Below are 26,414 nucleotides of genomic sequence, written 5' to 3'. Positions count from 1 at the left end.
ATTTTCTTTTTTTTTTTGAGACGGATTTTCACTTTTGTTGCCCAGGCTGAAGTACAAGGGAGTGATCTCGGCTCACCGCAACCTCCGCCTCCCAGGTTCAAGCCATTCTCCTGCCTCAGCCTCCCTGGTAGCTGGGATTACAGGCATGTGCCACCACACCCAGCTAATTTTGTATTTTTAGTAGAGACGGGGTTTCTCCATGTTGGTCAGGCTGGTCTCAAACTCCCGACATTAGGTGATCTGCCTGCCTCGGCCTCCCAAAGTGCTGGGATTACAGGCATGAGCCACCACGCCCGGCCTCTTTTTTTTAAAAAAAAAAAAAGACAGAGTCTTGCTCTGTAGCCCAGGCTGGAGTGCAGTGGTGCAATCTCGGCTCACTGCAGCCTCTGTCTCCTGGGTTCCAGCTAGTCTCCTGCCCCAGCCTCCTGGATAGCTGGGATTACAGGCACACGCCACCACACCCAGCTAATTTTTGTATTTTTAGTAGAGACGGAGTTTCACCATGTTGGCTGGGCTGGTCTCAAACTCCTGACCTTGTGATCTGACCACCTTGGACTCCCAAAGTGCTGGGATTACAGGCATGAGCCACTATGCCCGGCCTGCAGGGTCCAATGTCTTATTTACCACTATCACTAGTACCAAGCACAGTGCCTACCACTGTTGAGTGACCCCTCCTGTGATAAACTTACACTACTGCCTCCCAAATGAAGCCCCTCTCCCAGTATCTATGCCTAGACCTATTTCCTTAATGGCGGGGACTAAACAAGAAAGAGGAGCAGAGAGGGGGTACAGAACAGACACTTAGTTGAGGAACATTAAGACCAAAATTTCAGAGCGAAGCAGGACTGCAACAAGTATTTCTTAAGAGGCTATGTGCAAGGTGGTTCCTCAAGTCTAGAAGACTCAAGCCTCAGGCTTCCTCCAGAAAAGCAGTCTGGGAGACAGAGAATTTACAAATTAACTGGCTGACCGGACAAAGCCCGGGAATCCTTTGTCAATGTGTTTTAAACTAAGGCCAGATGCTTTTTGGTAGGCTGCCTCTTCCCATGAGCTGGTGGGTACTTCAAGTCTATGATTTGATTCTCATTTCTTAAAAAAGTATGAGTATGTGTGGTAGTTGGGTATGGCATAAGTATGGTATAAATTTCAGGTGGAAATAGGAATTAAAAGATCTGATTTGCCTTGGTGGGGGAAGAAAAAGGCCATAAAAGAGAATCGCACTTAAAGGTACATTGTTGAAAAATCTAAGCTATAAAATTAATTACCTGCCATTATTACATCAACAACAAAAAGGCATTTTATTTTATTATTTTTATTTTTTTTGGGACAGTGTTTCACTTTTGTCACCCAGGATGGAGTGCAGTGGTGCTATCTTGGCTCACTGCAACCTCCACCTCCCAGGTTCAAGCAGTTCTTCTGCTTCAGCCTCCTGAGTAGCTGGGATTACAGATGTCCGCCACCACGCCCAGCTAATTTTTTTTGTATTTTTAGTAGAGACGGGGTTTCATCGTGTTGGCCAGGCTGGTCTCAAACTCGTAACCTCAGGTGATCTGCTCACCTCGGCCTCCCAAAGTGCTGGGATTATTACAGGCATGAGCCACTGTGCCCAGCCCAAAAAGGCATTTTAAACAAAAATTCTGACGTTTAAAAACTGAAAATATATCACACCACTGCACTCCTGCCTGGGCAACAGAGCAGGACTCTGTCTCAAAAAAACAAAACAAAAAACAAAAAACCCTGAAAATATGGCCCCAGGAGTTCGAGGCTGCAATAAGCCAATACTGCACCTTTGTGCTCCCACCTGGGCGACAGAGTGAGACCTTGGCGGTAAGAAAAAAAAAACAACAACTGAAAACAGAAAAGAGGGCTTTTACAATGTTGATGAACTCATCTTAGAGTGCATGATTTATAAATACATAAATATCCATGCATACCTTTACAGTGATAACTCCTGGAAAAATGAGAATGTTAAAAAAGCCAATCTAGACAGAGTCCTTCTCATTCCACCTGCCTCTTTATGTTGGTAATACCAGGAGTCTTAAGAGAGCTGCTGTGGTCTATGTCACATTCATCCCAGCCTCCTTTCTAATCCTGTAGCTGATGATGAAAATGTGATAAATCTTCTGGCTTAGCTTTGATGCTGGGAAAAAAAGAAAAGAAAAGGTTACATAACCATGTAGTCCAGTGAATCAAATTCATCTTCGTAAATTAAAATATAGCAGTGATGTAATATTTATGTACTATCCAGACAGTAAGTATACTCAGAAATTATTAATATTTTACAACATACAGAAAATTCAGCAAAACACTGACCACACCATCCATTTGGAAGCCAGAACTTGATTTTCCTGTCTTGTCACTTGTAATCTATAAATGTTCACAATTTAAAGTGTTAATGGAAATGCTTAAAATACAACTTTTTCTGGCATGCTTTGCAGTGAAAGGTTCTAAAAGCAGAGTCACACAAACACTTATTGTTCTAAATTAAAAGCAGTCAGTTCAGGTAGTAATTCACAACATTTCACATTGAGTCAGGATATTTAGATGTGAAGGTTATATATTTCTGGATTTCACACTATTAGAAACTGTAAAAGCTTGTCTTCAAATAGTGGTGAAATGAAGCAGAGCTATTCTTTCTGGGTACTCTCTAGCACCTTTGGTAAATTTAAACTTGGCTTTAGACAACTTTTAAGCAAGGTGTGAAAAAATCACTTTGGCTGTCACCTTGTATTTGAATGAATTTCCTTAACATTTAGCAGTGCAAGTGAATCAATCTGACAGTCTTTTTAGTAATCAGAGATTTCAAGGTATGACCTATTTCCTAGTTAGGCCAGTCAATGCTTTTTTTTTTTTTTTTTTTTTTGAGACAGAGTCTCACTCTGTCACCCAGGCTGGAGTGCAGTGGCAACATCTTGGCTCACTGCCAACCTCTGCCGCCCGGGTTCAAGCAATTCTCCTGCCTCAGCCTCCCAAGTAGCTGGGATTACAGGTGCCTGCCACTGTGCCCGGCTAATTTTTGCAGTTTTTAGTAGAGATGGGGTTTCACCATTTTGGCCAGGCTGGTCTTGAACTCATGACCTCATGATCCACCCACCTCAACCTCCCAAAGTGCTGGGATTAGAGGCATGAGCCACTGCGCTCGGCCCCAGTCAGTCTTTTTGAGATGAAAAAACAAAATTCCTCAGCAAAAGCAAATTATAAGAAGACTTTCACCATTTAGGAGAATGCGGTATTACCTAAAGAAACCGTCTTAAGTCCAAAGAGAAAAAAATCCCCTAAGCCATCTCTCAAATGACAGGACAGACCAAGGCTATGGAAGCATACAGCTGCCGCCGGTTTGGGCTGCTTTGTATACCGTCTTTTCCACAGGTGTTTGCAGGTGATCCACTACTGACTCATGAGCTCCAGACAAGACTGGTCTGTGGGATCAGACACACCTTTTCTGGCTTCTATTTCTAGTGGATAAAGAGTAAAAGACAAGTAGCTCCAATGAGCATTTATCTTGAGGTACAACAAGACCTCTGATTTAACTAATCTGACAGGCTGACTTTTTTTAACTTTTGAGACAGGGTCTCACTCCGTCACCCAAGCTGGAGTGCGGTGGTACGATCATGGCTGACTGCAGCCTCAACCTCCCAGGCTCAAGTGATCCTCCCACCTCAGCCTCTCGAGTAGCTGGGACCACAGGCATGCGCAACCATGCCCAGGTAGTTTTTATATTTTTTGTTGCAATGAAAGTCTCACTATGCTGCCCAGGCTGGTCTGGAACTCCTGGGCTCAAGCAATTCTCCCACCTCGGCTTCCCAAAGTGCTGGGATTACAGGCAGAGCCACTGGGCCAGGCTGATTTTTGTTTGTTTTTTTTTTAATACTCACCAACACTTGCACCATCTTAGAATCATGGCTGCTTCCACGAAGGGAGCGGCAGCTCTAGTACCTCAGAGCTTGCCAAGATGACACAATGCACAAAAGCAGGCATACTTGTTTTTCTAACTTTTCTTTCAAATTTCTTTTTCTTTCTATTTTTTGAAACAGTCTCACTCTGTCGCCCAGGCTAGAGTACAGTGCTGCAATCTCGGCTCACTGCAACCTCCGCCTTCCAGGCTCAAGCAATTCTCTTGCCTCAGCCTCGAGAGTAACTGGGACTACAAGCATGTACTACCACACCCAGCTAATTTTTGTATTTTTAGTTGATGGGATTTTGCCATGTTGGCCAGGCTGGTCTCAAACTCTCAACCTCAAATGATCCGCCCACCTCAGCCTCCGAAAGTGCTGGGATTATAGGCATGAGCCACTGCACCTGGCCTTTCAAATTTCATAGTCGCTTTTCTTTTTTATTATTATTATTATTTTTTGAGACAGAGTCTCGCTCTGTCGCCCCGGCTGGAGTGCAGTGACACGATCTCGGCTCACTGCAACCTCCGCCTCCCGGGTTCAAGTGATTCTCCTGCCTCAGCCTCTTGAGTAGCTGGGATTACAGACACGCACCACCACACCCAGCTAATTTTTGTCTTTTTGGTAGAGACGGGGTTTCACCATGTTGGTCAGCTGGTCTCGAACTCCTGACCTCGTGACCTGCCTGCCTCAGCCTTCCAAAGTGTTAGGATTACAGGCATGAGCCACCACACCCGGCCTTCATAGTCATTTTTCATACTGCCATTTTCCCTCTTGGGATAAAAATGTTCTCAGAAAAAAATGGACCACGTAATTAGGTTGATAGCTTCTTTCTTTGAGTCAATGATGATAGCTTCCTAGTCAATCACTCCTTTCTCCTTAAGACATTACCTTGGAAATATTAATTCTGACAGTCATAGCAATGACACCTTTTCTGAGTCAGCTGCTGCTCTTTGTTAATTATCGCTCATTAATTGGTAAGGTGAGCAACCACAAAGGCTGCCAGCAGGAGCCTAGGATGGCAGTTAGATCATCAAGATTGTTTACTCAATGTATGTGTGTTTGAATCCCCTTTCAAAAGAAAAAAAATCATATACTGCAACTGTCCAACAAATTCCACCTGTCAGAAACCAATGCTCATTTCTTTTCTCAGACTTAAAAAAAGAGCTGGACAGATTGCAGAGATCTACTTGCCTCAAAGCTGCAGAACAGCCATAAAGTATTTTTAAAATCTTAAAAAGCTTATGTCTCCAAATCATCATCACTGTCTGTCTTGAGATACCAACAATGCCAGGCAATTTATTTCCACTTGGTAGCTAGCTTTAAAACCCAACTAAACTCTAATTTTTTAGCTAAAGCATCAATTCTGGGCAGAACAACAACAGACGTTTTCAGGTGTATGGCTGGACATCAGGAGTATTTTGTCTATGGGCTGGCAATGTTGCCTAATGTTTTTCAGCATCCTCTATCATGTGTGCAAAAACTGCAGGCAAAGGACGAAACTGCTGCAAAGTCCTCATGGCTCTCTTTCCAGTGGCATTCAATGGAGAGGGGACAGCCTTCGATACCACACAAATTTGTCATGGTACATAGATCAGATGACTCATTCTCAGAATGGGCTTATCTAGAAGAGTCTTAAAGACTCACCAGGCACAGTGACTCACACCAGCACTTTGGGAGGCTGAGGCGGGTGGATCATTTGAGACCAGCCTGGGGAACACGGCGAAACCCAGTCTCTACAAAAATTAGCCAAGTATGGTGGTACACACCTGTAGTCCCAGCTACTGGGGAGGCTGAGGTGCAAGGATCACTTGAGCCTGGCAAGTGCGGGTAGCTGTGAGCAAGCCACTGCACTCCAGCCTGAGCCACAGAGAGAGACCCCTGTCTCAAAACAAAACTGGCAAAACTCTATGCACCCTCTAAGTATCTCACTTTTCAGGATCAGCTGAATTTCACTTACAGTGGCATCAACAGACTAAAGTTAAAGCTGGCTACTTAGAAAAACATAAGTTTTATTTGAAGGAAGTTGCAACACACAATTCAAAAATGCTATGGAAGTATGGCCTCTGTATAGGCTTCTTCCACATAGCTAACTGCTAATGATCAGTAAGATGGCGGCACTGGTTTCAAGATGATAATTTCATGCCTGAGGACTCTTCTCTGTAGACTCACGCTGTGCAATGACAGTGTCAAGAATGAACATCCCAGGGCAGGGGCTCTGTACATTTTTTAGGTATAAGACCTCTTTAGGATGTTTCAGAAGGACCCTTCCTAATACACACACACACACACACACACACACACACACACACACACTGGTCTATAGATAATGTTTGGAACGTGCCAAACCTCCTTAGTCTCCTACTGGGGTCTGCAGCCTAATGTCGTTAGGTGTTCTGATCTCTAATACCCAACATGACTGGAAAGAGTTCAGATACCTTTCAGAAAACATACAAGACAGAGAAGTATAATGGAGAACTGATATAAAAAATCAGAAAACCTTGCCGGGCACAGTGGCTAACGTGTAATCCCAGCACTTTGGGAAGCTGAGGTGGGTGGATCACCTGAGGTCAGGAGTTCGAGAACAGCTTGGCTAACATGGTGAAACCTCATCTCTACTAAAAATACAAAAAATAGCCGGGCGTGGTGGCAGGCGCCTGTAATCCCAGCTTCTTGGGAGGCTGAGGCAAGGGACCGCTTAAACTCGCGAGGCAGAGGTTGCAGTGAGCTGAACCATTGCACTTCAGCCTGGGCAACAAGAGCAAAACTCCGTCTCAAAAAAAAAAAAAAAGAAAAGAAAAGGAAAATCAGAAAACCTCTTAAAAACAAAAAGGGAAGAATCTACCACAAGCAGTTAAAAAATAAAGGCTCGACCAGGTGCAGTGGCTCACGCCTGTAATCCTAGCACTTTGGGAAGCTGGGCAGATCACTTGAGGCCAGGAGTTCAAGACCAGCCCGGACAACATGGCAAAACGCTGTCTCTACTAAAAATACAAAAATTAGCTGGGTGTGGTGGCACCCGGCTGTAATCCCAGCTACTGGGGAGGCTGAGGTGCTAGAATCACTTGAGCCTGGGAGGCAGAGGTTGCAGTGAGCTGAGATCGTGCCACTGCACTCCAGCCTGGGTGACAAAGTGAGACTCTATCTAAAAAATAAATTAAAAATAAAGGCTCACCTCATTCCCTGCCTACCTCTGCCCCTGCCCCTGCCCCATAAGGTATACTCCAGCAGCCAGAAACTATCTAGCTCCTCCCTGGCTGGGCCCCAAGAATCTCACTATAGAACACCCAAAGACTGCCCAGTATTTTTTTAAGTATTACATGAGAAGATCCAAAAAGCCACACACTCCCAATTCACATTGCTCCCTGGCTAAAAACAGTAGCCCCTTTTTAACAGCTGATTTTGGCCGGGTGCAGTGGCTCACATCTGTAATCCCAGCACTTTGGGAGGCCGAGGCGGGCAGATCACGAGGTCAGGAGATCGAGACCATCCTGGCTAACACAGTGAAACCCCGTCTCTACTAAAAATACAAAAAAAAAAAAAAAATTAGCTGGGCGTGGTGGCGGGTGCCTGTAGTCCCAGCTACTCAGGAGGCTGAGGCAGGAGAATGGCATGAACCTGGGAGGCGGAGCTTGCAGTGAGCCAAGATCGCGCCACTGCACTCCAGCTTGGGTGACAGAGGGAGACTCCCTCTCAAAAAAAAGAAAAAAAAAAAAAACCAGCTGATTTTACTTATTTATTTTTTGTCAGGAGTACTGTGTTGAGGTAACAGCTGATTTTAAAAACACAATAGCATCTTGAAAACCAACCTGAAGCTTTTCCCCAGGTTCAGATTAAAACTAAAAGAATACTTTTTTAAGAAAAACAAACCATCCTGAAAATCAAGTGGGGTGTACTATTTGGGACTGAAATACTTTATGAGCAACTGAGGATTTGATTAGTTCCTTGACACCCATATGGAAGAGGACCTCTATATGTGCCCCACTTCCAAGACAAGACCTAAATGTGGAGGAATGGGCTTACCTATGTTTCTAAGGGCAGACCTAAAAAGGGGCCAGCAACTTTTTACTCTACTGCTTCAGTCGATTTTATAAGTATTTTCGGAGTACCTTCTCTGGGGTATAAGTATACTAGGTTTGGGAGTTGTAAAGACTAAATAAAACTTTAGACACCATCTCTAAGGTCACAACTGCTTTAAAAGAGGCCTGAATAAAGTGCCAAAGGAACTTTGGAAGATAAGCGAGCAATTAATTCTGCTGCCTGAGCAGACAAATGTGAAACAAGCATGTTTTGGGGGTGATTCTGAAAAGTATTAATAGCTGGGATGCTCAGCTCCATATTCTGAGGTTCTTTCTGCCACACTCTGTAGCTCCAGCTCCAGCGTCCAGATTCAAGACTCTAGGCAAGACTCACTGTAAAAAGCCCGTCGCCTGAGATCAGACCCCACAGGATAGAGAACAGCTATGGTATCGACATTGCTCCAGGCACGTTCTTATCAGCAAATCAGAGAAGCCAAACAAGTCAGGTCGGCACTCACACCCGGGGTAAGGATGAGTTAGTTACTCTCTTACCAAGATTTTTTAACAAGTAGGAAACTTAAGTATTCTAGCCAACATTTTTTTAAACATCAAGCAAAAATCTCAAAACAATGTTCCTAAACAACTGGAAGAGGTTAAGCTTATGTGTTACCTCATCAACAATGCATAACTTACCACAACGAGTTCTCAACTACTTATGAAAAGGCTTATACCAATTATGGGGAAATAAAAATGAAAGGGTATAGGTCTTTGGGGCAGTAAACAAGAGCATTCAAAAACAATATACTCTAATATAGTGTCATCAAGGCAGGGACTGTTAACTCTACACCATTTCATCACATGCACTTGGAAATCCTATTTACCTTTTTCATTAATTCACTTCTGGTAGTAAATTGTGGCAGGTCTTCCACTTCAATCCCATCGGCCATTTCCATCACCTTGTCTAAAAGGTCTTTATTGTAACTGCACAACAAAAAGTAGTAAGGTAAAAACCTTGGAAGAATTGTTACTGTGGATTAATAAGAAACCGCAGGTTGCTCAACCATAAAATCAGCTCTCAGAGAACTGACCTGATACTGCAGGGCAAACCTATACATGTTCAGCACAAGATTTTGAGATGGAGTCTTGCTCTGTCCCCCCGGTTGGAGTGCAGTGGTGTGATCGCGGCTCACTGCAACCTCCACCTCCTGGGTTCAAGCAATTCTTCTGCCTCAGCCTCCCGAGTAGCTAGGATTGATTACAGGCGTGTGCCACCATGCCTGGCTAATTTTTGTATTTTTAGCAGAGACAGGGTTTCACTATGTTGGCCAGGCTGGTCTCGAACTCCTGACCTCAAGTGATCCTCCTCCCAAAGTGCTAGGATTACTGGCATGAGACACCATGCCTGGCCCTGTGAACACTTCTTGCTTGTAGATACAGAAGTGGACTTCAGAAATACCAGTACAGCAGATGTTTCAAGATTTAGAAGAACAGAGGCACTGTACATCCAGCAATAGATATCCTCAGATACAGGATGAGGACCAAAATATTTTTATTTTTTAAATACATGGAATGTTAGTCTAACAAAAACATTATGTACTTCCCCAATTCTCTGACATTTGCCTAACCATGGAAAACCAGGATTTCCCAAGAGCACCTACAAGGCAGGGAAAAGGGATGGCTGCCTCTGGCATTGCTTCCCTACGTACTGTTCTAATAAACCCCAATATGTGAAGCAAAACCAAGTGGCTTAGGCCTGGAGGGGCCAAATGACCAGAGTCAGGCAGCCATAATAGGTATAGAAACCAAGATCAAACCAAGTCACCCTATTTTCCTAACACAATTTCAGGAAAATCGAGGCTCTAATAGGGAGTCTCAAGATTTGCCACCTTCCTCATGGAGGGGTGAAGGGAATGCCTTATCAGGCACTTCAAAAGCGGGCCTTTGTCCTTTTGATGCTGCAGCCAGGATGAAGTGGGCTTTGAGACCTTCATAAAAAGCCATCGGCCATTTTCATAAGAGAGAAAGCAGAGAGGTGAAGCTGGTTCCTACTTAGGACCCCGTGGGCTGTGGAGTGAAGAGAAAAAGCAATAGGATACAGATTACATCCTCTCATCAGTGGTTAAAATCCATCAATCCTGCCAGAAGCTGCATGGCCCCAGGTATATCACTTCTCTCTCTAAGCTTTTTCATCTGTAAAATGGGGATCTCCGTTTCTGTCTCTGCACGTTTGCCATGTAGGTGACAGGGGCTAACAGACTTCGAATGCATACTGCAAAGGTGATGGTTTGAGCTAATAATAGTAGTAATACAAATAAAAATAGCAACTTTTGTACCTGCCATGTATTTAGCTCTTCACCCTTTAATTATTACAGTCATCATAACCACCCTTTTACCAGAAGAGAAAACTGAGGCTCAAAGATAAGGATCTTTCCAAGGGGCCTCCAGGGTGGGAATCAGTCTTCGGGCCGACCAATGCGGATGGAGGTTGGGCGCGGGTTCAGTCTGGGGCAGAGGTTCGGGTCAGGGGTGAGCCCTGGGAGAGGGCTTGAGGGTCGGAAGATAGGGGACAGGATCAGCCGGCCGGCAGGGGTCCGCACCTGCAGCCTAGGAAGAGATGGTTGGCCCAGACCATGGAGAGGGAGAGCAGCTGGTCCAGGCGGCCACCGCCGTCTGGCGGGTCGCGGTAGTCGGGCAGGTGGCGCAGGATGAATTCCATGCGGGCCTTCCATTGCTTCTCGCTCTCCGAGTAGGAGCGGAACTGCTCCGCGAAGTCGGCCGCCTGCCGCACCCCCGAAACCAGCTCCTCCACTGCGGCAGCCGCCTCGCCACCGACCATGGTACCCGCCGCAGCCGAGGACCGGATAGCCCGCCGCCTTCCCGACGCGCACTGCGCCACCGCCTGCCGGCCAGAGGGGCCCCGTCAGCGCACGACTGCTCCAGAAGACCAACCTGGAGCGCCCTCGCCCGGAGCGGCGGCCTGCGGGGGCACAGAGCGGCTCCTGGCTCCTCAGACCGCCGCAGCCCGTGGCGCCTGCCCTGGGTCTACCCAGGGCTACAAGGGCCGTTTGCGGTCGACCCTGCGGGGAACCGGTGAGAAAACTGAGGTGCCGAAACACAGAGTCGGAGCGCCCTCTTCCAGTTGGCAGCTGGATGCCAGCCACAGCTACGCTGTGTCCTTGCCCTGAGAGTTTCCCGGGCACCGCCTCATGCTGAGCGACATCGGGGCCCCGGGTCACGGTCGACTTCCAGGGGTCTCCACAGCCACGAAGGTTGGGGCCCGCCTTCCTGGAGCGAGTAATCTATCCATGCCGTGAATACTTGCCAGGCACATTGCTAGGTGCTGGAGAGGCAATGAGAGCACACTCGGAGCCCTGCTCGCCTGAACTTTAACCATGGAGTGGAGGAGCGGACATTAGTGACATAATTGCTCAAGTAAATGGAGAATTTCAACGTTGACAAGTATTAGTAAAGAGAAGCCCAGCGTGCTACAACCATGAATAAGCAAGGGACCCAATCTAGTCTTGGGGTCAGGGAAGTGATCCTGGAGAAGTGAAGAATGAGCAGTTTTCTGAGTAAAGGGGAGTCGGTCAAAGCGAGAGAGAGCATGGCCTGGTAAGAGAATTGCAAGATAGGGGGTAGGAGGGGTTGGGGGGCGGGGCAGGGCAGGTAGAGAATGGAGAAGATGAAATTGCAGAGGTCAGCAAGGCTAGTAGGCCAGACAGGGATCCTGGCTAGATCCAAGGATGGGGAGCCGCTGAAGGATTTTAACCAGAACAGTGACACCTGTGTTTACAAAAGATGCTGGAAAGAGCCAGAAAGAATGTGTCCAGAGAAATCAGCAAGTTTGGACTTGGTTTTAAATAGAGACAGGGTTTCGCCATGTTGCCCAGGCTGGTCTCTAACTCCTGAGCTCAAGTGATCTGTCTCCCTCAGCCTCCCAAAATGCTGGGATTACAGGTGTGAGCCATCATGACTGGCTGGGCCTGAAAGTTTTTATTTAGCTGGCATGACTCTGCTGTCTGTTCGAGGCTCAGGTAGCAGACACCTGAGAGAAAAAAGAGCTTCCTTTTAAGTGGTGAATTTTCCATCCCTGGAAGCATTCAACTGCAGTAACTGGGTGTTGGGGCTCAGAAACCAATACCCCAAAATGTATTTTGACATGCTGAACTGATGAAGAAACCTCAAGGTCTCTGTGACCTCCCCCACCAACACACACTCCTGTCTGTCAATTCTTTGTTCCTCCCAAAGCACAAGATGAAGTTGTTCCCTTATCTGCCTAAATTTAGTCCAGAACGCTAAAGGAAACAATTACCTCTGGTTCCCTCCCTGAGTTTTCATTAACTGAACTCGTTTTGCAGGAGGAAAGACTGAAGTATGGTCAACACACCAGGACAGACTTTTGTCACAAACCCTTGTCTCCTCTGCAGGCCCAACAGACTTTGTCCCAGGCCATTGCATGTTCTTCAAGCCCACTGAATTACCCTAAAAATCATTTACTACCCATCTGAAATATCCACACTCTGGATGATGGGGTAATCACTCTGTGATTAACTATGCACATTAATAAACTTGTATGTCTTTTCTCCTCTTTTTTTTTTTGAGAGCAAATTTCACTCTTTTTGCCCAGGCTGGAGTGCAATGGTGTGATCTCTGCTCACCACAACCTCTGTCTCCCAGGTTCAAGCAATTCTCCTGCCTCAGCCTCCTGAGTAGCTGGGATTACAGGCACCTGACATCAGGCCCAGCTAATTTTGTATCTTTAGTAGAAATGGGGTTTCACCAGTTGACCAGGCTGGTCTACGAACCCCTGATCTCAGGTGGTCCGCCCTCCTCAGCCTACCCAAAGTGATGGGATTATAGGCATGAGCCACAGCGCCTGGCTGCCTTTTCTCCTCTTAATCTGCCTTTTGTCAATTGATTTTCGAGAACCTTCAGAGAGCAAAGGAAAGTTTTCCCTTCGCACAAGGAGTCACTTGAGCCTTCACCAGCTTTGAGAGATTATTGACCTAATAGGCTTCCCCATTGCCCCTAATCAAATGTGAGTTTGGGATACAGAGGTGAGCCTAGAATCCACGATCTAGGGCTCCAGTGCAGGTCCTGTATTGTGAGTGTGGCCTGCGGGGAGAGCTGATTACGTCCTGTCTGCTGCTTCTGCAGCTTCTTTTGGGACATCAGGGTCCCCAGAAATCAGAGACTCAACAAAGCATGGAAATGTGGGGCAGTCCGCCTAGGAGACCCAGCACCAAGCTCAGTGATATGGCATAATGGTTAGCAACAGGGAGGCATGATGTTCACGCTCATGTGGGCAAGCAAAGTGTCAACAGGCCTGTGAGACCAAAGACAGAGTCAGCTACTCCCAGCAATCAGGAATTGGTGCACAGACCTAAAAGTCCCAAAAATGAGTGCAGATCACACGTCCTGAGAGGCTCATTAAAATGACAGACTCCCCCAGGCTCACCATTGGATGTTCAGAATCAAGGCCCCAGGTAATTCTGCTTCCACCTGCCGCTGACCAAACTTAGAAAAACTCAAAGTTAGACCGAGAGTGGTGGCTCAGGCCTGTAATCCCAGCATTTTGGGAGGCTGAGGCAGGCAGATCACGAGGTCAGGAGATCGAGACCATCCTGGCTAACACGGTGAAACCCCGTCTCTACTAAAAATACAAAAAATAACCAGGCGTGGTGGTGGGCGCCTGTAATCCCAGCTGCTTGGCAGGCTGAGGCAGGAGAATGGCGTGAACCTAGGAGGCAGAGGTGGCAGTGAGCCGAGATCGCGCCAATGCACTCCAGCCTGGGTGACAGAGTGAGACTCCGTCTCAAAAAAAGAAAAACTCAAAGTTGTTGAGGGTTCTCTGAGCTAAAGTCTTGGTCACCTGATTGTATAGTACAGAGGTTAGCTCAGAAAGTCTTGGTCACCTGATTGTATAGTACAGAGGTTAGCTCAGAAATAGGAACCCAGGCTCTGCAAACAGCAGCTGCAGTTACACAGCCAATCCTGCCTATGGGGTGTGAAAAGCTAAAGGTCATGCAGCAACTACCTTATTTAGCATATCTGTGACAATTATGGAGCATATGCATATACATAACATACGGACAAACATATTCAGACATGCATACAATTGTAAACCCAAAAGTGCACAAATAGGTATTCTTTTTTTTAATACAGAATCTTGCTCTGCCATACAGGCTGGAGTGCAGTGCCACATCATGGCTCACTGCAGCCTTGACCTCCCAGGTTCAAGAAATCCTCCCACCTCAGCCTCCATGAGTAGCTGGGACTACAGGTGTGTGCCACAATGCCCGGCTAATTTTTAAGTTTTTCATAGAGATGGAATCTTGCTATGTTATCCAGGCTGGTCTCAAACTCCCGGGCTCAAGTGATCCTCTTGCCTCAGCCTCCCAAGGTGCTAGGATTACAGGCATGAGCCACTACACCTGGCCAGGTATTCTTTTTTTAAAAACAATGTGATGTTATTAACATTATACTTTCAAAATGTTAAGCAGTATAAAATATTGGCCAGGCACAGTGGCTCACAGGCCAGACATGGTGGCTCACACCTGTAATCCCAGCACTTTGGGAGGCTGAGGCAGGCGGATCACCTGAGGTCAGGAGTTCGAGACCAGCCTGGGCAACATAGCGAAACCCCGTCTCTACTAAAAATACAAAATTAGCCAGGTGTGGTGGCACATACCTGTAATCCCAGCTACTCAGGAGGCTGAGGCAGAAGAAACGCTTGAACCTGAGAGGCAGAGGTTCCAGTGAGCTGATATCGCACTGTAGCCTGGGCAACAGAGCAAGACTGTCTCAAAAAAAAAAAAAATTGTTAATGGCCACACGCAGTGAGACCCTCATCTCTACAAACAATTACAAAATTAGCTGGGCATGGTGGTAGACACCTATAGTTCCAGCTGCTTGGGAGGCTGAAACAGGATGATCGCTTGAGCCCAGGAGTTCAAAGCTGCAGTGAGCTATAATAGCAACACTGCATTTCAGCCTGGGAGACAGAGCAAGACCTTGTCTCAAAAAAAAAAAAAATAAGTTAATAATTAACACTTCACAGAACAATGTGGCAAGTCCAATTATTGACCAGTTTATTGTTTCTAACTTTTTTTCATGATTCAGACTTTTTTTTTTTTTGAGACAGATTCTCACTCTGTTGCCCAGGCTGTGGTGCAGTGGCGTGATCTCAGCTCATTGCAACCTCCGCCTCCCAGGTTCAAGCGATTCCCCTGCCTCAGCATCCCAAGTAGCTGGGACTACAGGGACTTGCCACCATGCCTGGCTAATTTTTGTATTTTTAGTAGAGACGAGAGTTTCACCGTGTTAGCCAGACTGGTCTTGAATTCCTGATCTCGGGTGATCTGCCCACCTCAGCCTCCCAAAGTGCTGGGATTATATGTGTGAGCCACCGTGCCCAGCTGTGTTTAACTTTTTGAACAAACTGTTTTCCACAGTGTCTGAACTACTCTCCACAGTGCTACTGATAACGGGTGAGGGTTCCAACTTCCCCACATTCTTGCCAACACTTAGTATTTTCCCTTTTTTAATTTTTAAATTATAGCCATCCTAGGGGGGACAAAGTGATACCTCATTGTTGTTTTGATTTGCATTTTCCTAATAAGTAATGATCCTGAGCATCTTTCTTGTGCTTATTAGCCGTGTGTATCTCTTTTGGGGGACATGTCTATTCAGATCGCTTGCCCCTTTTTTTTCCCCTTTCTTTTTTCCCTTTGTTAGAGTTAATGTTTTGCTTATGAAATATTTCAGGCCAGGCGCGGTGGCTCACGTCTGTAATCTCAGCACTTTGGGAGACCAATGCGGGCAGATCACGAGGTCTGGAGATCGAGACCATCCTGGCTAATATGGTGAAACCCCGTTTCTATTAAAAATACAAAAAATTAGCCGGGTGTGGTGGCGGGTGCCTGTAGTCCCAGCTACTCTGGAGGCTGATGCAGGAGAATGGCGTGAACCCGGGAGGCAGAGCTTGCAGTGAGCCGAGATCACGCCACTGCACTCCAGTCTGGGCGACAGAGCAAGACTCCATCTCAAAAGAAAAGAAAAGAAAAGAAAAAATATATATATATTTCAAACATGGAAAATTATGGAGAATAATGTAACAGACACCACATTACCTGCTCCAACAACATGAACCTTTCCCATATTTGCTTTGAGGTGTTGTTGTTGCTATTTAATAGACTTTTTTTTTTTAGAGCAGTTTTAGGTTCAAAGCAAAACAATAAAGGTGCCAGGCGCATAGCTCATGCCTGTAATCACAGCACTTTGAGGGGCCAAGGCAGGAGGATTGCTTGAGCCCAGGAGTTCATGACCAGCCTGGCCAACATGGTGAAACCCCATCTCTACAAAAACTGCAATAATTAGCTGGGAGTAATGGCACTTGCTGGTAGTCCCAGCTATTCAGGAGGCTGAGGCAAGAGGATTGCTTGAGCCCAGGAGTTCAAGGCTACAGTGAGCTGTGATTAAAAAAGAACACTAAAGGATGTAAGATTTTACTCCTACTTTCAACCTAACAAGTATCTGTACAACAATTTCAAAGGATACTGGCAAAAGACACAGATCCAGAGACAAAGAGAAAGATCTTTATTACAGCACAACAAGCAACATGAGCTTCATGTTTGCCCTGGTTCCCCTTGTGCCCCAAGTCCCACAGGGGCTATGCCAAGGGGCCTAGTTAGATGAGGCATACAAAGGGGGTTTGTATCACAGCTGAGGAACTCTAAATTGAAAGAACATCAATAATTAATAAAGAAGAACTACAGGCATATTTGCCCAACCTTTTCTCCAGAGCAATTACTTTTATCTGGACAGTAAATAAACCGCCCTTTGCTCTGGAGATAGACACTATCTCCAGGCTGTTTCAAGGACAAACATCCTTAAAAAGATATAACTTTTTTTTTTTTTTTTTTAGTATCTTTAAAACATAGGCACAGGGTCTCACAGTTTTGCCCAGGCTTCTCTCAAACTTCTGACCTCAGGCAATCCTCCTGACTCAGCCTCCCAAGGTGTTGGGATTACAGGCATGAGCCAACGTGCTGGCCTTTGTCTAACTCTTTTTTTTTTTTTAATTATACTTTAGGTTTTAGGGTACATGTGCACAATGTGCAGGTTTGTTACATATGTATCCATGTGCCATGTTGATTTCCTGCACCCATTAACTCGTCATTTAGCATTAGGTATATCTCCTGATGCTGTCCCTCCCCCCTCCCCCAACCCCACAACAGTCCCCGGAGTGTGATGTTCCCCTTCCTGTGTCCATGAGTTCTCATTGTTCAGTTCCCACCTATGAGTGAGAACATGCGGTGTTTGGTTTTTTGTCCTTGCGATAGTTTACTGAGAATGATGTTTTCCAGTTTCATCCATGTCCCTACAAAGGATATGAACTCATCCTTTTTTATGGCTGCATAGTATTCCATGGTGTATATGTGCCACATTTTCTTAATCCAGTCTATCATTGTTGGACATTTGGGTTGGTTCCAACTCTTTGCTATTGTGAATAGTGCCGCAATAAACATACGTGTGCATGTGTCTTTATAGCAGCATGATTTATAGTCCTTTGGGTATATACCCAGTAATGGGATGGCTGGGTCAAATGGTATTTCTAGTTCTAGATCCCTGAGGAATTGCCACCCTGACTTCCACAATGGTTGAACTAGTTTACAGTCCCACCAACAGTGTAAAAGTGTTCCTGTTTCTCCACATCCTCTCCAGCACCTGTTGTTTCCTGATTTTTTAATGATGGCCATTCTAACTGGTGTGAGATGGTATCTCACTGTGGTTTTAATTTGCATTTCTCTGATGGCCAGTGATGATGAGCATTTCTTCATGTGTTTTTTGGCTGCATCAATGTCTTCTTTTGAGAAGTGTCTGTTCATGTCCTTTGCCCACTTTTTGATGGGGTTGTTTGTTTTTTTCTTGTAAATATGTTTGAGTTCATTGTAGATTCTGGATCTCTTAAGATGTGCAAATAGGCTGGGCACAGTGGCTCACACCTGTAATCTCAGCACTTTGTTTTTTTTGTTTGTTTTGTTTTTTGAGATGGAGTTTTGCTCTTGTCACCCAGGCTGGAATACAATGGCGCAATCTTGGCTCACGGCAACCTCCACCTCTCGGGTTCAAGTGATTCTCCTGCCTCAGCCTCCCAAGTAGCTGGGATTACAGGTGCATGCCAACACACCTGGCTAATCGGGGTTTTGCTATGTTGGCCAGGCTGGTCTCGAACTCCTGACATCAGGTGTTCCGCCCACCTCGGTCTCCCAAAGTGCTGGGATTAAAGGCATGAGCCACAGTGCCCGGCCAATCTCAGCATTTTGGGAAGCCGAAGTGAGATGATTGCTTGAGTCCAGTAGTTTAAGACCAGCTTGGGCAACATAGTGAGACCCTGTCTCTACAAAAAATAAAAAATTAGCCAGGTGTAGTGTTACATGCCTATAGTCCCAGCTACTCAGGAAGCTGAGGTGGGAGGATTGCTTGAGACTGGGAGGTTGAGGCTGTGGTGAGCCATGATTGTGCCACTGCACTTCAGCCAGGGTGACAAAGCGAGAACCTGTCTCAAAAACAAAAAAAAAAGGCCCGGCATGGTGACTCACACCTGTAATCCAAGCATGTGGGGAGGCCGAGGAGGGCAGATCACCTGAGGTCAGGAGTTCGAGACCAGCCTGGCCAACACGGCGAAACCCCGTCTCTACTAAAAATACAAAAATTAGCCAGGCATGGTGGCAGACACCAGGAATCACAGCTACTCCGGAGGCTGAGGCAGGAGAATCGCTTGAACCTGGGAGGCAGAGATTGCAGTGAGCTGAGATCATACCACTGCACTCCAGCCAGGGCGACAGAGCAAGACTCCATCTCAAAAAAAAAAAAGTGTAAATATATGAAAGGCCCATGGAGAATTGTCTCTCCACATAGGTTGAGATTCTTTTTTCTTTTTCTTTTTCTTTCATGTAAGTATCTAATTGCTCCAGCAGAGTTTGTTGAAAAGACTATTCTTTCACTCAATTGCCTTGGTAACTTTGTCAAAAATCAATTAACCATATATATGTGTGAGTCTGTTTCTGGACTCTGTATTCTGTTCCACTGATCTATGTGTCCATCCTTTTGCTAATATCATATTGTGGCATTTGTTGTTGTTGTTGTTGTTGTTTTTGAGGCGGAGTTTCACTCTTCTTGCCCAGGCTGGAGTGCAATGGTGCTATCTCGGCTCACTGCAACCTCCGCCTCCCGGGTTCAAGCAGTTCTCCTGCCTCAGCCTCCTGGGTAGCTGGGATTACAGGCATGCGCCACCATGCCCGGCTAATTTTGTATTTTTAGTAGAAACATGGTTTCACCATTTTGGTCAGGCTGGTCTTGAACTCCCGACCTCAAGTGATCCACCTGCCTTGGCCTCCCAAAGTGCTAGGATTACAGGCATGAGCCACTGCGCCCAGCCTGTTTTTGTTTTTGAGACAGAGTCTTACTCTGTCACCCAAGTTGGAGTGCAGTAGCACGATCTTGGCTCACTGCAACCTCTGCCTCCCAAATTCAAGCAATTCTCCTGCCTCAAGTAGCTGGGATTATAGACATGCACAACCACACCTGGCTAATTTTTTTTTCTTTTTTTTTGGTAGAGATGGGGTTTCTCTATGTTGGTCAGGCTGGTCTCGAACTTCTGACCTCAAGTGATTTACCTACCTCAACCTCCCAAAGTGCTGGGATTTCAGGCATGAGCCACCACACCCAACCCATACTGTGTTGATTACTATAGCTTATGAGTTTGCAAATGTAAAGGGTGGGCTACATATAATTCCTGCTACATACATTTTTATTGTTTCCTTTTTCAACCATTTAAAACTGGAAAAAGCAGTTTTAGCTTTTAAGCCCTGCAAAAACAGGCTGCAGGCTAACCTGTGGGCCAGTTTGCCAACCCTTCTATAGATTTATGGTAAGTCTTAAAAATCAGGTTGTATGAGTTCTCCAAATGTGTTCTTCTTTTACAAAACTGTTTTGGCTGTTTTAGCTTTTGCTTTTTGATATAAATTTTAGCATCAATTTCTAGAAATAAATGCTGGTATTTTAATTGGGATTATATTTAGTCCATAGATCAACTCGGGGAGAATTAACATCATTATATCGAATCCCCCAATCCATGAACGTGGTATATCTCTCCATTTATTTAGGCCTTCTTATTGTTGTGGTATATTTTTAAATCCAATGAAACATTAGATCTTACATATATTTACCACTTTATTTGTTACCCATTCCTTACCTAACTCTTACCCTCCATCTGGTTTCATTTTCCTTCTACCTGAAAATTTTACATTAGAAATCCTTAGGCCGGGCAAGATGGCTCATGCCTGTAATCCCAGCACTTGAGGAGGACAAGGTGCAAGAATTGCTTGAGCCAAGGAGTTCAAGACCAACCTAGGCAACATGGTGAGACTCTATCCCTATAAAAAAAATTAATTAAGGCTGGGCATGGTGGCTCATGCCTGTAATCCCAGCACTTTGGGAGGCCAAAGTGGGCAGATCCCCTGAGGTCAGGAGTTTGAGACCAGCCTGGCCAAAATGGTGAAACCCTATCTCTACTAAAAATACAAAAATGGTGGCTCATGCCTGTAATTCCAGCACTTTGGGAGGCCAAAGTGGGCAGATCCCCTGAGGTCAGGAGTTTGAGACCAGCCTGGCCAAAATGGTGAAACCCTATCTCTACTAAAAATACAAAAATGGTGGCTCATGCCTGTAATTCCAGCACTTTGGGAGGGCGAGGTGGGCAGATCACCTGAGGTCCGGAGTTCAAGACCAGCCTGGCCAATATGGTGAAACCCTGTTTCTACTAAAAATACAAAAAATTAGCCAGGTGTGGTTGTGCATGCCTGTAATCCCAGCTACTCGGGAGGCTGAGGCAGGAGAATTGCTTGAACCCAGGAGGCGGAGGCTGTAGTGAGCCGAGATTGCACCACTGCACTCCAGCCTGGGCAGCAGAGGGAAACTCTGTCTCAAATAATAATAATAATAATACAAAAATTAGCTGGGCGTGGTGGCCTGTGCCTGTAATCCCAGCTACTTGGGAGGCTGAAGCACGAGAATCGCTTGAACCCAGTGGGTAGAGGTTTCAGTGAGCTGAGATCGCCACTGCACTCCAGCTTGGGCCACAGAGCAACACTCCATCTCAAAAACAAACAAACAAACAAACAAAAAGTAGCCAGGTGTCATGGCATGTGTCTGTGGTCCCAGCTACTCAGGAGGCTAAGCAAGATCCTGTCTCAAGAAAAAAAAAAAAAAAAAAAAAAAATTCTATAGTACAAGTCTGCTGGGGCCAAGTTCATTCACCTGTTGTCTACCTGAAAATGTCTTTATTTTGCCTTCTATATTAGTCATATGACTGTATAGCAAATTGCTCCAAAATGTAGTGACTTAAAATATAAACATTATCTCACAGTTTCTGTGAATCAGGAATTCAAGACTGTCTTAATTTGTTTTCCGGTGTTTCAGTTATGTGAAGGTTTGTCTGGCGCTGGAGGATCTACCTCTGAGGTGGCTCATTTACATGGCTGTTTGCAGCAGATCTCAGTTCATGACTACATGGATCTCTCCACAAGACTGCTTGAGTGTCCTCACATGGCAAGGGGTCTTCCTTCAGAGTAAGTGAACCAAGAAAAAGCAAGGAAGAAGCCATGCTATCTTTTGTGACTTGGGGTCATAGGTCACATGCCATCATTTTTTACTTACTGTATTCATTGAAAGTGAGTCACTAAGTCCAGTACACATTCACAAGTAGGGAAATTAGCCTCCACATTTTCTTTTCCATTTTTTTTTTTCTTTTGAGACTGAGTCTCACTCTGTTGCCCAGGCTGGAGTGCAATGGCACATTCAAGGCTCACTGCAACCTCAACCTGCTAGACTTAAGTGATCCTCCCACCTCAGCCTCCCAAGTAGCTGGTGCACACCACCATGTCCAGCTGATTTTTAAAAATTTTGGCTGGGTGTGGTGGCTCACAGCTGTAATCCCAGCACTTTGGGAGGCCAAGGTGGGCAAATCACAAGGTCAAGAGATTGAGACCATCCTGGCCAAGGTGAAACCACGTCTCTATTAAAAATACAAAAATTAGCTAGGCGTGGTGGTGTGCGCCTGTAGTCCCAGCTACTCGGGAGGCTGAGCAGGAGAATCTCTTGAACCCAGGAGGTGGAGTTTGCAGTGAGTCAAGATTGTGCCACCACACTCCAGCCTAGTGACAGAGTGAGACTCTGTCTCAAAAAAAAAAAAAAATTTTCTTTGTAGAGTGTATTAGTCCATTTTCACACTGCTGATAAAGACATACCTGAGACTGGGAAGAAAAAGAGGTTTAATTGGACTTACAGTTCCACACGACTGGGGAGGCCTCAGAATCATGGCGGCAAAAGGCACTACTTACGTGGTGGTGTCAAGAGAAAAATAAGGAAGAAGCAAAAGCAGGAACCCCTGATAAGCCCATCAGATCTCGTGAGACTTATTCATTATCACAAGAATAGCATGGGAAAGACCGGCCCCCGTGATTCAATTACCTTCTCCTGGGTCCCTCCCACAACACATGGGAATTCTGGGAGATACAATTCAAGTTGAGACTTGGGTGGGGACACAGAGAAACCGTATCATAGAGGCAAGGTCTCACTATGTCGCCCATGCTAGTCTCCAACTCCTGTGCTTAAGCAATCCTCCCAAAGTGCTCAGCCTCCCAAAGTGCTAGGATTACAGGCATGAGCCACTGAGACCACCTTTTTTCTTCTTTTCTTTTCTTTTTTTTTTGAGACGGAGTACCGCTCTGTTACCCAGGCTGGAGTGCAGTGGTGTGATCTTGGTTCACTGCAAGCTCCGCCTCCCGGGTTCACACCATTCTCCTGCCTCAGCCTCCCGAGTAGGGCGCCCACCACCACTCCTGGCTAATTTTTTGTATTTTTAGTAGAGACGAGGTTTCACCGTGTTAGCCAGGATGGTCTTGATCTCCTGACCTCGTGATCCGCTCGCCTCGGCCTCCCAAAGTGCTGGGATTACAGGAGTGAGCCACTGCGCCCGGCCTCTTTTCTTTTCTTCTTTTCTCCTCCTCCTCCTGTTCCTCTTCTTCTTTTTTTCTTCTCCTTCCTCTTCCTCCTCTTCTTCTCCTTCTTATTCCTCTTTCTCCTTCTTCCTTCTTTCTTCTCCTTCCTCTTCCTCCTTTTCTTCTTCCTCCTCCTGTTTCTCCCTCCTTCTCTTTTCTCCTCCTCCTCCTTATTCTTATTCTTCCTCCTCTTTTCCCTCTTCTTCCTCCTTCTAAGATTACCTTACAGAATATTCCCCACTAATTATTTTTATTATGGACCTAGAAACCCTAAGCTAATTATAGATATTCTAGCCATGAGTGGTGATGTACACCTGTAGCCTCAGCTATTTGGATGGCTGAGGCAGGAGCATCACCTGAACCCAGGAATTCATGCTGCAGAGACCTATAATTATATTACTGCACTCCAGCCTGGGTGACAGAGCAAGACCCTAACTCAAAAAAAAAAAAAAGAAAAGAAAAAGAAAGAAATAGAACAAATATTTAATTTTGCATTTTCAGTATTTATAGATAACCATGTTTCCTATGTAGAATTATTAATATAATGACTTACATTAGTAGATTTTCTTATCTCAAACCTTATTTCTATTCCTAGATTAAACTCCATTTGGACATAGTATATTATTCTTTCAGTGTGTTTTTGGATATTGTTTGCTATAATTTTGTGATTTTTAAATATTTATGAATTAGATTGGTCTATTTTTTTCTTTATTCTTATAATTATTATTATTATATTCTGGTATTGATGGAGTCAGAACATGCTACCCTAAAACATGGCACCTTGGCATTTGAGAAAGCGGCAACAGGAAGGTCACTCTCACCATCCCTTCTCCTCTCCCTTCCCCCCTGAAACAGGTCATACAACCTAGGAAGGCCTTTCCAGCTGGCCCGAGCTGCCTACAGCCGCAAAGATGTTGATGGCTAAGAAGAACCAGATTGCCATTTATGAACTCCTTTTTAAGAAGGGAGTCATGGTGGCCAAGAAGGAGGTCTACATGCCTAAGCATCCGGAGCTGGCAGACAAGAATGTGCCCAACCTTCATGTCACGAAGGCCATGCAGTCTCCCAAGTCCCGAGGCACGTGAAGGAACAGTTTGCCTGGAGACATTTCTACTGGTACCTTACCATTGAGGGTATCCAGTATCTCCATGATTACCTTCATCTGCTCCTGGAAATTGTGCCTGCCACCCTATGCTACAGCCATCCAGAGACTGGCAAGCCTCAGCCTAAAGGTCTGGAGGGTAAGTGACCTGCAAGACTCACAAGAGGGGAAGCCGACAGAGATACCCACAGATGGAGCGTTGTGCCCCCTGGTGCCGACAAGAAATCCGAGGCTGGGGCTGGGTCAGCAACCGAATTCCAGTTTAGAGGCTGATTTGACGGTGGATGTGGTCAGCCACCTCAGTAAAATTGGAGAGGATTATTTTGCATTGAATAAACTTACAGCCAAAAAAAAAAAAAATTAAGAAAACTTAAAGAAAAAAACAAAAACCTAGAGTTACTCTCTGATCTTCTCCCCTGAAGCAGGTCATAAGGCCCTCATTCAAGAGGTACTCTTCCTGTAGCCAGAAGACAGGAACATCCTTATTCCTGAAGAGAAAAAGAATCTAAACAAACAGGCCTTACTAGGTTTCACTGAGTTTATTATCATTAGATCATACCTTTTTTTTGTTTAAATAGGGTCTCGCTCTGTCACCCAGGCTGAAGTGTAGTGGCAATCACAGCTCACTGCAGCCTCCATCTCCCAGGCTCAAGCAATCCTCCCATCTAAGTCTCCCAGTAGCTGGGACTACAGGCCGTGCCACCATGCCTAGCTAATTTTTTGTTTTTTGTAGAGATGGCGTCTTGCTATGTTGCCCAGGCTGGTCTGGAACTCCTGGACTCAAGTGATCCTCCTACCTCAGCCTCCAAAATTGCTGGGATTACAGGCATGAGCCACTGTGCCCTGCTGAGCATAACCCTTTTGTCCTCCAATCATGTTACTCCACAACTGTCCTTGTTTCGACAAACCTAAGCATACAAGGCAGGCAGATTATCTGAGGCCAGGAGTTCAAGACCAGCCTGGCCAAAATGGCCAAACCCCATCTCTACTAAAAATACACACAAAAAAATTAGCTGGGGGAGGTGGTGCACACCTGTAGTCCCAGCCACTTAGGAGGCTGAAGGAGGAAAATCACTTGAACCAGGGAAGTGGAGGTTGCAGTGAGCTTAGATGGCACCACTGTACTCCAGCCTGGGCAACTAAGAGAGACTCCATCTCGAAAATACAAAACAAAACAAAAAATCTTAAGCATAAAAATACACAATTTTACCTGCTTTTTGAGTCCTCATTTCTGAAGACTACTGTGTCATGTAAAACTTATATAAATTTGTGGGCTGGGTGCAGTGGCTCATGCCTGTAATCCCAGCACTTTGGGAGGCCAAGGCAGGCAGATCACCTGAGGTCAGGAGTTGGAGACCAGCCTGGCCAACATGGTGAAATCCCGTCTCTATTAAAAATACAAAAATTAGGCAGGGCGCGGTGGCTCACGCCTGTAATGCCAGCACTTTGGGAGGCTGAGGCAGGTGGATCATGAGGTCAGGAGATCGAGACCATCCTGGCTAACACAGTGAAACCCCGTCTCTACTAAAAATACAAAAAAAAAAAAATTAGCCAGGCGTGGTGGCAGGCGCCTGTAGTCCCAGCTACTCGGGAGGTTGAGGCAGGAGAATGGTGTGAACCCGGGAGGTGGAGCTTGCAGTGAGCCGAGTGAGCCACTGCACTCCAGCCTGGGCAACAGAGCGAGACTCCGTCTCAAAAACAAACAAACAAACAAAAAATACAAAAATTAGCCAGGCATGATGGTGGGCACCTGTAATCTCAGCTACTTGGTAAGGTTGAGGCACGAGAATCACTCAAACTTGGGAGGCGGAGTTTGCAGAGTGGAGACTCTGTCTCAAAAAAAAATAAATAAATAAAAAATAAAATAAATAAAATAAAGCTGGATCCACCAAAGAAAACAACTGTTTTCCATCACCTCCCATGTATCTCATTATCTACTGCAAAACAGAAGATTGAGGAATATAACCCTACCCGGACTGACCTTTTCACAAGATCATATCTGTTTCTAAGGCTCACTCAACTGCAAAGAGGATCATTTACAGCTTAATTTCTGTTCTCCAAGGTCCATTCATTCTCCTTAATAATCATTTATTGCCCCTCAAAAGAATGACCTACATTTTGCCTCCTCTGTGAATAAAGTTATATAAGCATCTGGGGGCATCTGGGCACCATAGGATTATTTGGGTAATCACTTTGTGATCCCCAATTTCCCCCTCCCATCAATAAATTTGTATGCCTTTTTCTCCTCTTAATCTGCGCGTTTTGTCAGTTCATTTTCAGTGAATCTTCAGAGGGTGAAGGGGGAAGTTTTCCCCCTTCACCTCTGAAAACTGAA

The 26,414-nt window shown here is 45.5% G+C and overlaps 1 protein-coding gene and 1 pseudogene across 2 annotated transcripts; one reads left to right on the top strand and one right to left on the bottom strand.

The window, feature by feature from the left end:
• Window positions 1–1,296: 1,296 nt before the first annotated feature.
• On the bottom strand, window positions 1,297–11,300 carry CDKN2AIPNL (CDKN2A interacting protein N-terminal like). 2 transcript variants are annotated; one of them, XM_055299548.2, is made up of 3 exons: window positions 10,510–11,268; window positions 8,794–8,893; window positions 1,297–2,140 (listed from the first exon to the last, which is right to left on the bottom strand). In XM_055299548.2, the coding sequence occupies exons 1-3, from the start codon at window positions 10,746–10,748 to the stop codon at window positions 2,129–2,131; spliced, it is 351 nt and encodes a 116-aa protein (XP_055155523.1). In that variant the 5' UTR covers window positions 10,749–11,268; the 3' UTR covers window positions 1,297–2,128. The 2 variants fall into 2 exon arrangements, with proteins under 2 accessions (XP_055155523.1, XP_055155524.1); XM_055299549.2 differs by lacking the exons at window positions 1,297–2,140; window positions 8,794–8,893 and adding an exon at window positions 9,424–9,976 and having other exon boundaries at window positions 10,510–11,300.
• Window positions 11,265–26,414, top strand: LOC129493385 (small ribosomal subunit protein eS10-like; annotated as a pseudogene).

The sequence above is a fragment of the Symphalangus syndactylus genome, chromosome 11, assembly GCF_028878055.3.
Source record: "Symphalangus syndactylus isolate Jambi chromosome 11, NHGRI_mSymSyn1-v2.1_pri, whole genome shotgun sequence".
Lineage (NCBI taxonomy): Eukaryota > Metazoa > Chordata > Mammalia > Primates > Hylobatidae > Symphalangus > Symphalangus syndactylus.
This window is presented reverse-complemented; position numbering and strand designations above follow the sequence as displayed.

Coding starts and splice junctions, on each gene's coding strand:
- CDKN2AIPNL (XM_055299548.2), bottom strand. CDS start 10,748: ATGGTCGGTGGCGAGGCGGCTGCCGCAGTGGAGGAGCTGGTTTCGGGG. Junction 8,894..10,509: donor CATCTCTTCCTAGGCTGCAG/GTGCGGACCCCT, acceptor TTTGTTGTGCAG/TTACAATAAAGACCTTTTAG.